The 16,256-nt window shown below is 42.1% G+C and overlaps 1 protein-coding gene across 7 annotated transcripts in view; it reads left to right on the top strand.

The window, feature by feature from the left end:
• LOC134350601 (utrophin-like) overlaps positions 1–16,256 on the top strand; it is a 537,041-nt gene that overhangs the window by 176,958 nt on the left and 343,827 nt on the right. For 6 of the 7 annotated variants that reach the window (XM_063056033.1, XM_063056035.1, XM_063056034.1 and 3 more), the window contains 5 exons: positions 1,564–1,713; positions 2,677–2,838; positions 4,895–5,023; positions 6,430–6,603; positions 14,249–14,404. In XM_063056033.1, coding sequence (XP_062912103.1) covers positions 1,564–1,713; positions 2,677–2,838; positions 4,895–5,023; positions 6,430–6,603; positions 14,249–14,404 — 771 coding nt within the window. The remainder of the gene's footprint in view (positions 1–1,563; positions 1,714–2,676; positions 2,839–4,894; positions 5,024–6,429; positions 6,604–14,248; positions 14,405–16,256) is intronic. The other variant, XM_063056037.1, reaches the window with a different exon arrangement.

The following is a 16,256-nucleotide window of genomic DNA, read 5'->3' as shown; positions in this document are numbered from 1 at the left end:
TTGACAACATTTACAGAATTCTGTTTATCAACCTTAGACCATAAGACGTAGGAGTAGAATTGGGCCATTCAGCCCATCGACTCTGCTCCGCCATTCCATCAAGGCTGATCCTGGATCCCACTCAACCCCATACACCTACCTTCTTGCCATAACTTTTCATACCTTCACCAATGAGGGAACTATAAATTTTTGCTTTAAGTATAACCCCAGACTTGGCCTCCACTGCAATCTATGGCAGAGCATTCCACAGAATCACTACCGTCTGCCTAAAACAAAATTGCTCCTTACCTCTGTTCAAAAGAGTTGCCCCTCAACTTTGAGGCTGTGCTGTCTAGTTTTGGATACCCCCACCATAAGAAACATTCTCTCCACATCCACTCTATCTAGTCCTTTCAACATTCGGTAGGTTTCAATGAGATCACCCCCCCCCCCACCCCGAATCATCCTAAATCCCAGTGAGTACAAGCCCAAAGCTGCCAGCTTCCTCCTCATGTGTTAACCTCTTCATTCCCAGAATCATCCTCATGAACCTCCTCTGGACTCTGCAAGGACCACACATCCTTTCTGAGATGTGGGGATGAAAACTGATGACAAAACTTAAAGTGTGGCCTGACTAGTGTTTATAAAACCTATGCATTATCTCCTTTTATATTCTATTCCCCTTGAAACAAATGCCAACATTGCATTTGCCTTCACCACAGATTCAACCTGGAAATTAACCTTCTGGGAGCCTTGCATGAGGACTCCCAAGTCCCTTTGCACCTCTGATGTTTGAACCTTCTCCTCATTTGGATAATGGTCTACACTATTGTTCCTGTTACCAAAATGCATTATTGTACATTTCCCAACACTATTCCATCTGCCACTTCTTTGACCATTTTTCCAATTTGTGTAACCTTCTCCATCTCTTCAGAATAAAATGTACAGCACTGGAATAATCTGCATTAATTTTAGTGTAGGAGACAGGCTGAGAGTAATTGTTACTGTTTTTCTATAGGTTTGTTTAAATTGAGTTGATTTGAATGTTTTAAAATATATTAGTATATTAGTTTTTTTATTTTACAGTTTTCTTCATAGTTTGATTCATTATTCACCTTTGCGATATTAGGAAGCCAATGTTTACACTGTGGATTTCATCAAAAATTAAACAAGTATTGTACTTCCATCACTTTTCGCAGTATCTGTGCTCTTTTGCCCTTGAGGGCTGTGATCATCTCTTCCACCTGTTGAGCTTGTATATCATGGTCTTTCTACTATAGACAGTGTTATTTTCAGAATGTTCTCCCCTGAGTTCAGTGTAGCCCTTAGAGCATTTGCAGTTGTACTACATTTGTTGGTGATGCTATGGTTAACAGTACTTTGTTGCTTGGAAATGCTGACATTTTAATTCACCAAGGTCAAGATCTTTTATTTAATTTTGGAAGAGTTTGCTGATTTGTGTCTGGTGAAAATGGTTCCCATGACTTTTGCTATCCATTGTTTTTATTTCATTGACTTTTGACATGACTTGGCTGGTATAGCTTTTAAATTATTTTCCTCTGTCCTTCATTCCCCAATCATCAGTCCCTTGAGTCAGTGCTACGCCATCCTGCAGATAACCGAACGCAGATCCGTGAACTAGGCCAAACGTTGATTGATGGTGGGATTCTGGATGAGCTCATAAGTGAGAAGCTGGAGGTTTTTAATGCTCGATATGAAGAGCTCAGTCATCAGGTAAGGTGGTCGGTTACACTAAAAAAAACCTTCATGCTGTTGCTTGTATGCTCGTAAAATTTCACGGGCGCTCAAAGGAGCAAATGTTTTACTCTGGCTTAAGCTGCTGTCAAATGTCTTGTATACCATTGCAGATGATTAAGGGCATAGGTCTTTTTCGGCTTCCCAGTGAATTATGTGGTATGAATTTGTCAATGTGAAATTGCTATAAAATAAAATTAATTATTAAACTGGTATTTCAGTCACCATGGAAACATTATTTCCCTGTTCTTTGTGATGCATTGTAATCTGGCCTGAACTTCTCATTTTTCTCATCAGTCAGGTAGATTTAGCTCACGTGGTGGACAAATTGGATACCAATTTTGATCTTTGCTGACTATGCCACACCACAAGCCAACAGATACTTCTGCCTTTTTGGAGATGGATTTGCTTTTAATTTCTATTTATTGATTGAGATACAGCACAGTGCAGGCCTTTTGAGCTGCACCACCCAGCAATCCCCCAATTTAACCCGAGCCTAATCACACGACAGTTTACAATGACCAATTAACCTACCAACTGGTCTGTCTTTGGACTGTGGGAGGAAGCCAGAGCACCTGCAAAAAGCCCACATGGTCATGGGGAGAGCGTGAGTGTACAAACTCCTTACAGGCTGCAGCAGGAACTTTCTTATAAATGTTTTTTTTAAATTTAAAATCATGAGGCCTTTTCTTTCTGGCTAGCACAACATCTTTGCCCTGTAATTATTAAACCTGGTTTAGTTGTGCTGGTGTAGTTGAATGTATACACAGCAGTGGGTCGTCACTAAAGGTGGGTTTTAGTTTGAAAGCATCTCACTTTATAATTCAGTTCTTCGTGTTAGGGCTATAGACTACATCCAAGGGGGATTCTTCCAGTTTAGCATTGAATAAGAATTCCTTATGTTGGATTGTTATTTAACCTATTCTGTCATTGCTTATCAAGGCTGTGAATAAGCAGATTTCCCTTGAGCAGCGTTTACAAATGTCCCAAGAAAATGAACAGCGAATACATTACCTGCAGGAGTCCCTCGGACAACTGGATAAGCAATTAACTACATATCTGACAGATCGAGTGGATGCCTTGCAGATACCACAAGAAGCTCAGGTTAAAGACATACATCTTTCCTTGTATGCAATGAGTGAAGTTTTTGACAAAACTTTGGCACTTCAGTGTTTATCATGGCTTGCATTTACGTAGCACCTGAAGGAAGTAAAACGGCAAGATATTTCATACTTAAACCAATAAAGTTTGTATTGTGCATGCAAGATTGGGTTTGGGCAGATGACGAGATGTTATTTAAAGTATTGGACGTAGTGGTTTAGAAATTGAATTACAGTTTTGGAGCCTTAATAAGTGAAACCATAGCTGCCAATAATGAAGTGATCATAATTGGAAATGTCAGAGCTTTGATATCTTGATGAAGTGACAGATGATGCAGGACAAGGAGTGATTTGAGAACGAAGATCAGAATTTAAAGATTGACTCATGCCTTAAACAGCAGCCAGTGTAGTAGTCAATGTAGTCACTAACGCAGGAAGCAGAATATGATGAAGTAACTTGATCAAGACTTAAATAAATCTTGTTAAACATTTTTTGTTTACCTTGTAATGGTTTTGGGTGAGCAGCTTCAATGCTGGTGATACAATTGAAAGAGGGAGTGGTAAAGACAAGATGCTGGCATACATTGGAAAACTAATCCTGTGCTTTTAAAAGTTGAAGGGTAATGAAAATAAAATCTAGGAGGGGGATATTAGGTTATATTATACTATCCCCTTCAGAATGAAGGATATTGGTACCAGGAATATAGTCTCTATACTGCTCAATTATTGCAGGATAAAATGCAACTTCCAGCCTTAGGCATTTGGTAGCCTTCTCAGCTTTGGTGGAAAGGTTGTGAGATCAAACCCCATTCAAGAGAATGAATACAAAAATCAAGAACGTCATTGCAGTGCAATGCTTGAGAACTACTCCCCTGGGATGTTTTCTTGTTGAAACATTAAACTGAAGGCTTTTCTGCTTTCTTGGTAAATAACATAAAATATCCTTCAGTAGTGGATAAAGTCTTCAGTCTTGCACATAACATCAATAAATGATTTTTGACCTGAATTGTTAACTTTTCAGCCTGAAATGCTGAGACTATCAGGCATTTACGATGTTGACTTCAGATTCTCAGCATGCACTGTTTTTCTGATTTACTGATGTGTTTCGCATTTACCATTACTAAAAACAAATGATCTTGTCGTCATCCCATTCTTGTTTGTAAAGCTTGAATGAAAATTGGCAGCTGTGCTTTTTGTCAGAGGTTAGGTAAAAGGATTATCTGTAAAAGTTTGGGGATGATGCCATTTGCAAAAGATGCTATATAATTGTAAGCCATTTTTTTTACCTCATGCATATTGAAACATTGGTTGTGTTTGTCAGATGAGAATGCTTGCATGTCTAAAATAGGTGTCCTCAGCTTTTGTGATTAATTACACTGTCTTTATACATTGTCTTTGTGGCTCTGTAGTTCTGTAATATTCGTGTTTACACCCCAGATGCTTGAAGCCAATGTCACTCTGAGGCAATACCTCTTCTCTTGTATATATTTATGTAAATATAAGTTAAATGTTTCACAAATTATTGTCCCTCCATCATGAGATCAGACTTAGAAATGTTTGCTGCTGATTCTTTTCTTTATCTTCATTCTCGTTTATGAACTGGTCTGTGCCCATTTGGAGCAAGACTTCATGAATATTCAGGTTGAGCTGATAATTAGAAGTGACTTTCATGCCAAACAAATATCAGGCAATCCTCACCATGTTTTATGAACATCTTGCTCACTTTTGACCAGTTGTACTGTATGATTCCTCAGCACACCAGAAAATAAAAGAAATGTAATTCATTTAACATGTTCTAGCTGTAAATAGTAATGGAGTAGTCTTAAAAAGAAACAATAATACTGTTTTTACTTGATGAATTTGCATCTTGGTGCTCAGGTTGCGAAGAGCTGTATAATTCACCAGCAGGAAAGTGATGCCCTCCTTGATTGACTGTGCCACAGCTTCAAAGCATGCTGGTTAACGCAGCTTGTGATTTAAAAAAAACTGACTGTTTCTCCAGGACCTTTCAATGAAGATGTTCACAGTGTGATGTATGATCTTTTCTGTATTATTACTAGAAAATTCAGGCAGATATTATAGCCCATGAAACCAGCTTGGAAGAGTTGAAGACCAGTAATGTGGGAAGCCTTCCATTAGTAGATAACAGGCCCCATTCTCGAGGTGGCACTCAGTTGGATTTGCTTCAGGTATGAGTGGATTTAAAGGGACACGTTGTTTATGGTTTTTAACAAGTGTCCAGGGACCTCGATTATTCTGGAGACCCAAGTTCCTTCGCAAGGCAGCTGGAAAATTTTAATTGTTAGTTAAATCTGTAATTTGAAAAGTTAGTGTCAGCGAAGATAATTATAAAATGGCTGGATTGTTGGAAGAACCCTGCTGGTCCATTAATTCTCCGAAGAGATGGAAAATTTGCTGTCCTTAGCTAATGTGGCCTTTGTGTTTCCAGAACTGCAGCAATGTCATGGGCACAAAATAGCCCACTGAAATGTTCCAGCAAGTGACTGAGTTCACAGGGAATTACAGGCGACCAGTAGCTCTTGCCTTTGTCCATGATACCAATATCCATTGAATGAAGACAGATGGACTTGGCTTATTGGGTTTTCAGAAACGATGGCTACTGTCTTAGAGAAGAGTGCGAATCATTCAGTTGCCTTTTCCTCCAAAACTGTAAAGTGCAGGAATACTGCTTAATATTATAAATGGGCTGATAGGAGGAAGCATAATGAATATTTTAATTGGGTGGTGTTCTCTTTAAAAAGCTATCAATTTTAGATATCCCATTCAAAATAATTGTTTTCTGACAATAACCATTGGTGAATTTTGTTCACAACTATTTCTTAAAAGTTCCATGCTGATGCTTGTTTTTGCCTTGATATATCTAATTTCTGCACTGAATTACCATGTCTGTGCTTTTTTTCTTGAAAAGGAGACTTTCATTGGATTTAAGTTGTAGATCAGTATAAATTTTGTCATTCTGCTGTAAGATGAAGTTTTAAGATACAAATGGAAAATGCCAGAGGTACTAGGCGAGTCAGGCAGCATCAGTGGAGAGAGCAACATAGCTGGCATTTGACGTTAAAGATATTTCTTAAGTTCTCTAGTATTCCTTGTTTTTAATTTGGTTTTCCAGTATTTATATTTCTTTAATTTTAGATTGAAATTGTTATATTTTGTTTCTTTTGCAATGCTAGTTTATATCAAGTTGATATTCTTACCACTAACATCTCTGTCTATTTCTTATTTGTGTGTATCTCTGTCTCCCTGTGTCTGTTTCTTCAGGCTTTGCTGCATTGAGGACTGTAGACGGTACTTTTGGGTTTTCCTTTGATTCTTGTTTATCCTTGTCATATGTGTGCGTTTTTTTTAAAGTAGTATATTCTTAAAACTATTATTTTCTAGCTCTTGATAAAGCTTTTATTTTTGTAGTCACCACAAATTATCACCTTAAACTGCATGCATCTCAATTTGCTGATTTTCTTATTTTGTGCTTTATTTCTGTATTGCAAAAAATATTTACATACCAAGTAGCAAAGCATAAGACATGATTTAGTAGACCTGTTTTAATGATTTGGTTGCTTTGTACAATTGACAGAGGAAACTTCGAGAAGTATCAACAAAATTTCAGCTTTTCCAGAAACCCGCAAATTTTGAGCAGCGAATGCTTGACTGTAAATGTGTTTTGGATGGTGTTAAAGCTGAATTGCATGTGCTGGACATGAGAAAAGTTGAGCCTGAGGAAATAGAGTCACAATTGGATAATTGCATGGTAAGTGTCATAGAACATTGTGGAGCCAGATCAGATGATTTCTCCTCCCAATCCTTAATTGTGAGCAGTAGCAGGAAAATAGGCCTGTGAATCAAAGTTCTTCAATGCATAGTATGTATCTACTCCATAATTCAGAATCAGAAGCAAGTTTCATATCACTGACATACGTCATGAAGTTTGTTGTATTGCAGCAGTAGTACATTGCAATACATTTTTTTAAACAGATATAAGTTACAATAAGTACATATAAAACATAAGTAAGTAGTGCAAAAAGTGAGCCGAAAATGTGAGGTAGTATTCATGGATTCATTGTCCATACAGAGATCTGATGGTGGAGGGGAAGATGTTCCTGAGACGTTGACTGTATATCTTCAGGTTCCTCTACCTCCTCCTTGACAAGAGGGCATGTCCTGGGTGATGGAAGCCCTTAATGATGGATGTCACCTTCTTGAGGCATCACCTTTTGAAGGTGTCCTCACTGTTAGGGTGGCTAGTGCCTATGATAGAGTTGACTGAATTTGCAACTCTCTGCATCTTTTTCAGAACTTGTGCAGTGGCCCCTCCATGCCAGATGGTCATGCAACTAGTTAAAATACTCTCCATGGCACTTCTGTAGTAATTTGTGAGAATCTTTGGTGACATACCAATTCTCCTCAAGCTCCTTTTGAAATATAACCACTGCCGTGCCTTCTTTGTCACTGCATCAATATATTGGGCCCAGGATAGATCTTCAGAGATGTTAACACTAAGGAGCCTGAAGCTGTTCACCCTTTCCATTGCTGATCCCTCAATCAGGACGGGTGGTGTTCCCTTGACTTGCCCTTCCTGAAGTCCACGATCAGTTCCCATGGTCTCACTGACATTGAGTGCAAGGTTGTTGTGACACCAATCAGTCAGCTTGCATATCTCACTCCTCATCACAAACAGAATTCTGGCACAATAGTTGTGTCATTGGCAAATTTATAGATGGTGTTCGAGCTGTGCCTCGGCACGCAGTCATGGATGTAGAGGGAGCAGAACAGTGGGCTAAGCATGCATCCTTGAGGTGTGCCAGTGTTGATAGTTGGTGAGGAGGAAATGTTATTTCCAATCTGCACTGACTGTGGTCTCCCAGTAAGGAAGTCAAGGATCCAATTACAGAGGGAGGTACAGAGACCCAGGTTTTGGAGCTTTTTGATTAGAACTGAGGATGTGATTGTGTTGAATGTTGGACTGTAATCAATAAGCAGCAACCTGATGTAGGTATTGCCATTCTCCAGGTTCTCCAAGACCAAGTGGAGAACCAGTGAGACTGGATCTGCTGTTGACCTTCTGTTGTGATAGGCAAATTGCAATTGGTCCAGGTCCATAGACTGGAGTTGATTTTGCCTAAGACCAACCTCTCAAAGCACTTCCATCACAGTAGATATGACTATTGCTGGGTGATGGTCATCGAGGCAGCTCACCCTGCCTTTCTTGGGATTGTCGCCCTTTTGAAGCAGGCGGGAATCAGTCATCGAGGCAGCTCACCCTGCCTTCTGTGATTGTCGCCCTTTTGAAGCAGGCGGGAATCTTCGACTGCAGCAGGAATAGATTGAAGATATCCTTAAACACATTTTCGCCAGTTGGTTAGCACAGGTTTTCAATGCCTACTCGGTCCACCATCAGGGCCTGATGCCTTGCAAATGTTCACTCTCATAAAAGATATTCTGATGTCGGTCTCTGAGACAGAGATCACAGGGTCACCAGATGCTTCAAAGATTTGCACAAGTGTAGTTTTATTCTTCATTTCAGAGCCTGGATCAAAGGCGTTGAGCTCATCTGGGAGTGAAGTATCACAGCCATTCATAATGTGAGGTTTCACCTTGTAAGAAGTAATGGCCTGCAAACCCTGCCAGAGCTGTCTTGCGTCCAATTCCATCTGTAACTTCAGTTGGAATTTATTTTTCATTCTTAAAATAGCCTTCCATAGGTTGTACCTGGACTTTTTCTATAGTTCTGGATCACCAGTCTTGAATGCCACAGATATAGCCCTCAGCAGATTACGAATCTCCTGGTTCACATGGCTTTTGGTTTGGGTGTATGTGGTATGTTCTCACACAGATCTACACAGGATCTTGATGAAGTCGGTGACAACTATGGCGAATTCATTAAAACTCGAAGGCAAGTCCATGAATAGGGTAAAAAGCTATACTTATATAAGAAGGCCTTTTAACATAATGATTTTCACTTTGACAAAATGAAGCACTATTTTGATAAAGCCAAAAGAAGACAATTTAGGAGATGAGCTTAGTTCAGGAGTAATTTGAAGGATCATCGGAAAAGAGTGGTTGTGGAGAAGATCATCTTTCAGTTGTTAATTTCTGATGGCAGGTAATCCTGCTCTGAAAATCCTTTCTGTTTGCTCAAACAATGAGACTCTTGCATGCTTCACAATGAATTGGATACTTCTGAATTATCCTGGCTTTGCAATGAAATGTGCATCCAGATAATACATAGCAAATTGCGACAAGCTGTGATTGCTGGATTACCTCCCTCACCTTCAGGGTCCCAAACAGTCATTCCAGGTGAGGCAACACTTCACCTGTGAATCTGCTGGGGTAGTCTGTTGTATCCAGTGCTCCTGGTGCTCCACTACATTGTTGAGACTTGTTGTAAATTGGGGCACCTCAGCTTCATCTTCAGGTGGAGGAGCAACACCTTATATTTCGTCTGGGTAGTCTCCAACCAGTTGGCATGAATATTGATTTCTCCTGGTTTAAAAAAAATCTTCCCCTCCCCCACCCCTTCAATTCCCTACTACTATTCCTTTTAGCTCTTGGCAGGGGTGTGATACTGAGACTGTATAAGGCACTGGTGAGGCCTCACCTTGAGTATTGTGAACAGTTTTGGGTCCCTCATCTTAGAAAAGATGTGCTGGCATTGGAGAGGGTCCAGAGGAGGTTCACAAGGTTGATTCCAGGAATGGAAGGGTTATCATACGAGGAATGTTTGATGGCTCTGGGCCTGTACTCCCTGGAATTCAGAAGGATGGTGGGGGGTGGGGGGTGGAATCTCATTGAAACCTTTTGAATTTTGAAAGGCCTAAACGGAGTAGATGTGGAAAGGATGTTTGCCATGGTGGGAGAGTCTAGGACAAGAGGGTGCAGCCTCAGGATAGAGGATCACCCTTTCAAAACAGATGCGGAGAAATTTCTTTAGCTAAAGGGTGGTGAATTTGTGGAATTTGTTGCCTCATGCAGCTGTGGAGGCTAGGTCGTTGGGTGTACTTAAGGCAGAGATGGATAGGTTCTTGATTGGACACGGCATCAGAGGTTACAGGGAGAAGGCTGGGAACTGGCATTGAGGAGGAGATAGAAAAAAGGACCAGCCGTGATTGAATAGTGGAGCAAACTTGATGGGCCAGATGGCCTAATCCTGCTCCTATGTTGTGTAGTCTAATCTCGCCTGCCTATCACCCCCTGTGCCCACCCTCCTTCCCTTTCTCCTATGGTCTACTCTCCTCTCCTCTCAGATTCCTTTCTCTCCAGCCCTTTATTTTTTTTCTACCCACCTTGTTTATAGTGGGGTCTTCCTCGTTCCTTCCCAGTCATGAAGAAAGGTCTTGGCCCGAAACATCAACTGTTTGTTCAGTTCCACAGATGCTGCCTGACCTGCTGAGTTCCTCCAGCATCTTGTGTGTGTTGCTTTGGATTTCCAGCAGAGAGGAGAGCTGCAGACTCCATTGGTTAGTGCCCTGGGATGTTTCACATCCATCTGCACTGTTTGAAAAGGTGTCCTTGTCACTCTCATTTGGGTGGAAGACAGTTAACCTGGACCAGATGCCTGATTCCAGGGTTAAAACTTGAACACAAACATGCAGATGTGCACACAGTCACATGCACACATAGCTGAGTGAGCATGTTTTCTTTAGGAAACTGACACATTTTAGTTGATTTGACAGCAAAGAATAAAGTTAATTTTACAACAACACACATCAAAGTTGCTGGTGAACGCAGCAGGCCAGGCAGCATCTCCAGGAAGAGGTACAGTCGACGTTTTGGGCTGAGACCCTTCGTCAGGACTAACTGAAGGAAGAGCTAGTAAGAGATTTGAAAGGGGGAGGGGGAGATCCAAAATGATAGGAGAAGACAGGAGGGGGAGGGATGGAGCCAAGAGCTGGACAGGTGATTGGCAAAAGGGATATGAGAAGATCATGGGACAGGAGGCCCAGGGAGAAGGGAAAGGGGGAAGGGAGGAAAAAAAAACCTAGAGGATGGGCAAGGGGTATAGTCATAGGGACAGAGGGAGAAAAAGGAGAGAGAGAAAGAGAAAGAATGGTGTGTATAAATAAATAACGGATCTTTCTGTCTCTATCTCCGGAGACAGCTTATATACTGATGTCTACCATAAGCCTACTGACTCTCACAGCTATCTGGATTATTCCTCTTCTCACCCTGTCTCTTGCAAAAATGCCATCCCCTTCTCGCAATTCCTCTGTGTCTGCTCTCAGGATGAGGCTTTTCATTCCAGGATGAGGGAGATGTCCTCCTTTTTTAAAGAAAGGGGCTTCCCTTCCTCCACTATCAACTCTGCTTTCAAATGCATCTCCCCCATTTCACGTACATCTGCTCTCACTCCATCCTCCCGCCATCCCACTAGGAATAGGGTTCCCCTGGTCCTCACCTACCACCCCACCAGCCTCCGGGTCCAACATATTATTCTCCATAACTTCCGCCACCTCCAACGGGATCCCACCACTAAGCACGTCTTTCTGTTCCCCCCTCTGCTTTCCGCAGGGATCACTCCCTACGCGGCTCCCTTGTCCATTTGTTCCCCGCCCCATCCCTCCTCACTGATCTCCCTCCTGGCACTTATCCTTGTAAGCGGAACAAGTGCTACACATGCCCTTACACTTCCTCCCTTACCACCATTCAGGGCCCCAGACAGTCCTTCCAGGTGAGGCGACACTTCACCTGTGAGTCGGCTGGGGTGATATACTGCGTCCGGTGCTCCCGATGTGGCCTTCTATATATTGACGAGACCCGACGCAGACTGGGAGATCGTTTTGCTGAACACCTACGCTCTGTCTGCCAGAGAAAGCAGGATCTCCCAGTGGCCACACATGTTAATTCCACATCCCATTCCCATTCTGTTATGTCTATCCATGGCCTCCTCTACTGTAAAGATGAAGCCACACTCAGGTTGGAGGAACAACACCTTATATTCCGTCTGGGTAGCCTCCAACCTAATGGCATGAACATTAACTTCCGTTAATGCCCCACCTCCCCCTTGTACCCCATCCGTTATTTATTTATATGTCTCTCTCTCTCTCTCCTCCCCCTCTCTCTCTCCTCCCCTCTCTCTCTCCTCCCCCCTCTCTCTCCTCCCCCCTCTCTCTCCTCCCCCCTCTCTCTCCTCCCCCTCTCTCTCCTCCTCCCCCTCTCTCTCCTCCTCCCCCTCTCTCTCCTCCTCCCCCTCTCTCTCCTCCTCCCCCTCTCTCTCCTCCTCCCCCTCTCTCTCCTCCTCCCCCTCTCTCTCCTCCTCCCCCCCTTCTCTCTCCTCCTCCCCCCTTCTCTCTCCTCCTCCCCCTTCTCTCTCCTCCTCCCCCCTCTCTCTCCTCCTCCCCCCTCTCTCTCCTCCTCCCCCTCTCTCTCCTCCTCCCCCTCTCTCTCCTCCTCCCCCCTCTCTCTCCTCCTCCCCCCTCTCTCTCCTCCCCCCCTCTCTCTCCTCCTCCCCCCCCTCCTCCCCCCCTCCTCCTCCCCCCCTCTCTCCTCCTCCCCCTCTCTCTCCTCCTCCCCCCCTCTCTCTTCTCCCCCCCTCTCTCTCCTCCTCCCCCCCCCTCTCTCCTCCCCCCTCTTCCCCCCTCTGTCCCTCTGACTATACCCCTTCCTCTGGGTTCCCCCCCCTTTCCTTCTCCCTGGGCCTCCTGTCCCATGATCCTCTCATATCCCCTTTGCCAATCACCTGTCCAGCTCTTGGCTCCATCCCTCCCCCTCCTGTTTTCTATCATTTTGGATCTCCCCCTCCCCCTCCCACTTTCAAATCTCTTACTAGCTCTTCCTTCAGTTAGTCCTGACGAAGGGTCTCGGCCCGAAATGTCGACTGTACCTCTTCCTAGAGATGCTGCCTGGCCTACTGCGTTCACCAGCAACTTTGATGTGTGTTGCTTGAATTTCCAGCATCTGCAGAATTCCTCGTGTTTGAGTTAATTTTACAACTAGGTTTTTGCTCTTTGTAACTGTTAACTGGTTCTTTTCACTGTAATAATGAAACTATTTATAAAGTAACTTCATAGCTCACAATGTATAAGCAGCAGCAAATCAGCTGAAGAAAGGTTCAGATGTCATGGGTGCAGGTTTCCTTCCAGCAGTAACTTGTTTTCTGCACCTTTTGAAAATATGACCACATTTTATGAGTAATTAATGCAGAAATCCAGGTAGTTGCAAAGGGTTCACAAACTTTCTTGCAGCTATATGCTCATAATAATTGAAATTGCATTATTGATTGTATTATGTCATAAATATATTTTATTGGAAAGAAGGTGAAAATTGTTATGGAGATGCATGCATTTACATCAGATAATCCTGGGCTCTATCAGAAATGCAAGTAAGTGTGTAACAGTAGGCAAGCTCACTGGGATATTTGTTCATGTATATCATACCCGATTTGCATTCATGTTACGGTCATGTATGTGACGTGATGTTTTAGGTCTGCACGCACTTAATTGAATATGTACATCTGGAAGATGTATGATTGCAAATCAGAAGTGCATGTATACATCACATTAGAGAAGGATTAAACTGTTTAACTGAACGTTTTAATTGTGATTTAGATTTTGATTGCTATCTATGCATGTAGGTCATAATTTTAGTGAAGTTATTTATAGTTGAAATAATCTTAAGCATATAGAATATAAAGCATATAGAATATAAAACAGTATCACACGAGAACAAGCTCTTCAGACCAGGATGTCTATGCCATCCGTCATATCATTTTAAGCTAATGGTTTTTCTCTTTCTCCCTGTCTTTTTCTTTGCCTGTCTAAAGACCTCTTAAATGTTGCTAGTTTATCTGTCTTGGGGCCTGGCACACATTGTAATAAAAAAATTTGCCTTGCATATTTTCTTTAAGCTTTTCTCGCTCATCTTAAATCCAAGTACTTCATACTTTATTGTCGCCAAACAATCGGTACTAGAACGTACAATCATCACAGCAATACTTGATTCTGTGCTTCACACTCCCTGGATTACAAATATTAAAATGTTAAAATTAGTAAATATTAAAAATTTAAATTATGAATCATAAATTGAAAATAGAAAAATGGGAAGCAAGGTTGTGCAAAAAAACTGAGAGGCAGTTAAGTGCTTAAGTATTTGGTATTTCTACCCTTGGGAATAAACTTTACTCTATTATCTGCCTTTCATGTTAAAAGTGGAGCATGGTTTAATTTAACTGATTAATTTTGGGAGAAAATTATGTCATCACAAAAGTAAAATCAAGGGTTGTTTGGAATTCAGTTTTAATGAGAACTTTTCCTTCCTCCCATCTTTCTTGACAATAAGTATTGGCAATTACAAAGGGGCAATATGCCATTAACAAGGACCAAGTATACTTAATATGCAATTCATTGTTGTGCTGATAGTAAATTTCATTGCTGTGTTGGTTTTCTGAACACTTTCTTTAGAAACTGTATAAAACTCTGAGTGAGGTGAAGCTTGAAGTGGAAACAGTGATAAAGACTGGAAGGCAGATTGTTCAGAAACAGCAGACGGACAACCCTAAACAGATGGATCAGCAGTTGACAGCCTTGAAGCTCCTGTATAATGACTTGGGTGCTCAGGTAAGTAATGCAGTGCAATGACTGATAAAAATGATTGAGATGGTTAGTTGCTGCTTCAATTATGTTCATTTTTACTAGTGTAAAAACTTGTTAAGAGTTTATTCAAATTCAAACTCTTGATTATGAAATGACCACAAGACACTCAGTAGAAGCACAATTAGGCCATTTGCCACATTGAGTCTGTTCTGCTAATTGATGATGGCTCATTTATTTTCCCTCTGTCCCATTCTCTGCTTTCTCCCAATAATCTTTGATGCCCTTGCTGATCAAGAGTTGATCAAATATACCCAATGGCTTGGCCTCCACAGCTATCTTTGGCAATGTATTCCACAGACTCACCAACTTTTGCTGAAGAAATTCCTCTTCATCTCTATTCTAAAGGGATATTCTTCTATTCTGAGGCCATGCTCTCTGATCCTAGACTCTTCAACCCGTGGAAACATCCTCTGCAAGTTCACTTTATCTAGACCTTTCAATATTTGGTAAGTTTCAATGAGACCAATGTCCAAGTCCTTCTGCAAACTCCCTGCTTCCTCAGCACTTACAACCTGCTTCTTCACCTATCTTTGTATCATTAACAATTTTGACCACAAAGCCATCCATTCCATCAGCCACATCATTAACATTTAATGTGAAAGTCGTGGGCCCATCACCAATCCCTGAGAGGCATCACTATTCATTAGCAGCCAGGCAGAAAAGACCCACTTTATTCCCACACTTTGTCTTCTGCCAGTCAGCCATTCTTCTCTCCATGCTAGTATATTTCCTGTAATACCATGCTTGTTTTGCAGCCTCATGTGTGGCACCTTGTCTAATGCCTTCTGAAAATCCAAATAAGCAATATCCACTGTCTATCCTGCCTGTTATTTTCTTGAAGAATTCCAACAGGTTTGCCAAGCAAGATTTCCTCTTGAAGAAGCCATGCTGATTTTAGCCTATTTTATCGTGAACCCCAAAACTTCATACCTAATAATGGAATCCAAAATCTTGCTAACCACTGAAGTTGGTATAACTGGCCTCTAATTTCCTGTATTTTGCCTCCCTCTTCTCATAAGGAGTGGAATGATGTATGCTATTTTTCCTGTCCTCAGTAATTCTAGAACCTAGTGATTCTTGAAAAATAATCACCGGTGCCTCCACAATCTCTTCTTCAGTTGCCTCTTCAGAACCCTGGATGGTAATCCATCTGGTCCACATGTCCTATCTAAATTCAGACCTTTCAGCTTCCCAAACCCCAGTAACAGTGACTACACTGTGTTCTGTCTCCAACACACTTGATTTTCTGGCCTGGTTTCACAGTGAAGACTGATGCAAAGCATTCAGTTTGTCCGCAATTTCTTTGTCCCCGATTACTACCTCTTAAGATACGTTAAAACAACACACATCAAAGTTGCTGATGAACACAGCAGGCCAGGCAGCATCTCCTAGGAAGAGGTACAGTCGACGTTTCAGGCCGAGACCCTTCGTCAGGACTAACTGAAGGAAGAGTTAGTAAGAGATTTGAGAGGGGGAGGGGGAGATCTAAAATGATAGGAGAAGACAGGAGGGGGAGGGATGGAGCCAAGAGCTGGACAGGTGATTGGCAAAGGGGATATGAGAGGATCATGGGACAGGAGGCCCGGGGAGAAAGACAAGGGGGGGGACCCAGAGGATGGGCGAGGGGTATAGTTAGAGGGACAGAGGGAGAAAAAGGAGAGTGAGAGAAAGAATGTGTGTATAAAAATAAATAATGGATGGGGTAGGAGGGGGAGGTGGGGCATTAGCGGAAGTTAGAGAAGTCGATGTTCATGCCATCAGATTGGAGGCTACCCAGACGGAATATAGGGTGTTGTTCCTCCAACCTGAGTGTGGC

The sequence above is a fragment of the Mobula hypostoma genome, chromosome 8 (genome assembly GCF_963921235.1).
Source record: "Mobula hypostoma chromosome 8, sMobHyp1.1, whole genome shotgun sequence".
Taxonomy (NCBI): domain Eukaryota; kingdom Metazoa; phylum Chordata; class Chondrichthyes; order Myliobatiformes; family Myliobatidae; genus Mobula; species Mobula hypostoma.
This window is presented reverse-complemented; position numbering and strand designations above follow the sequence as displayed.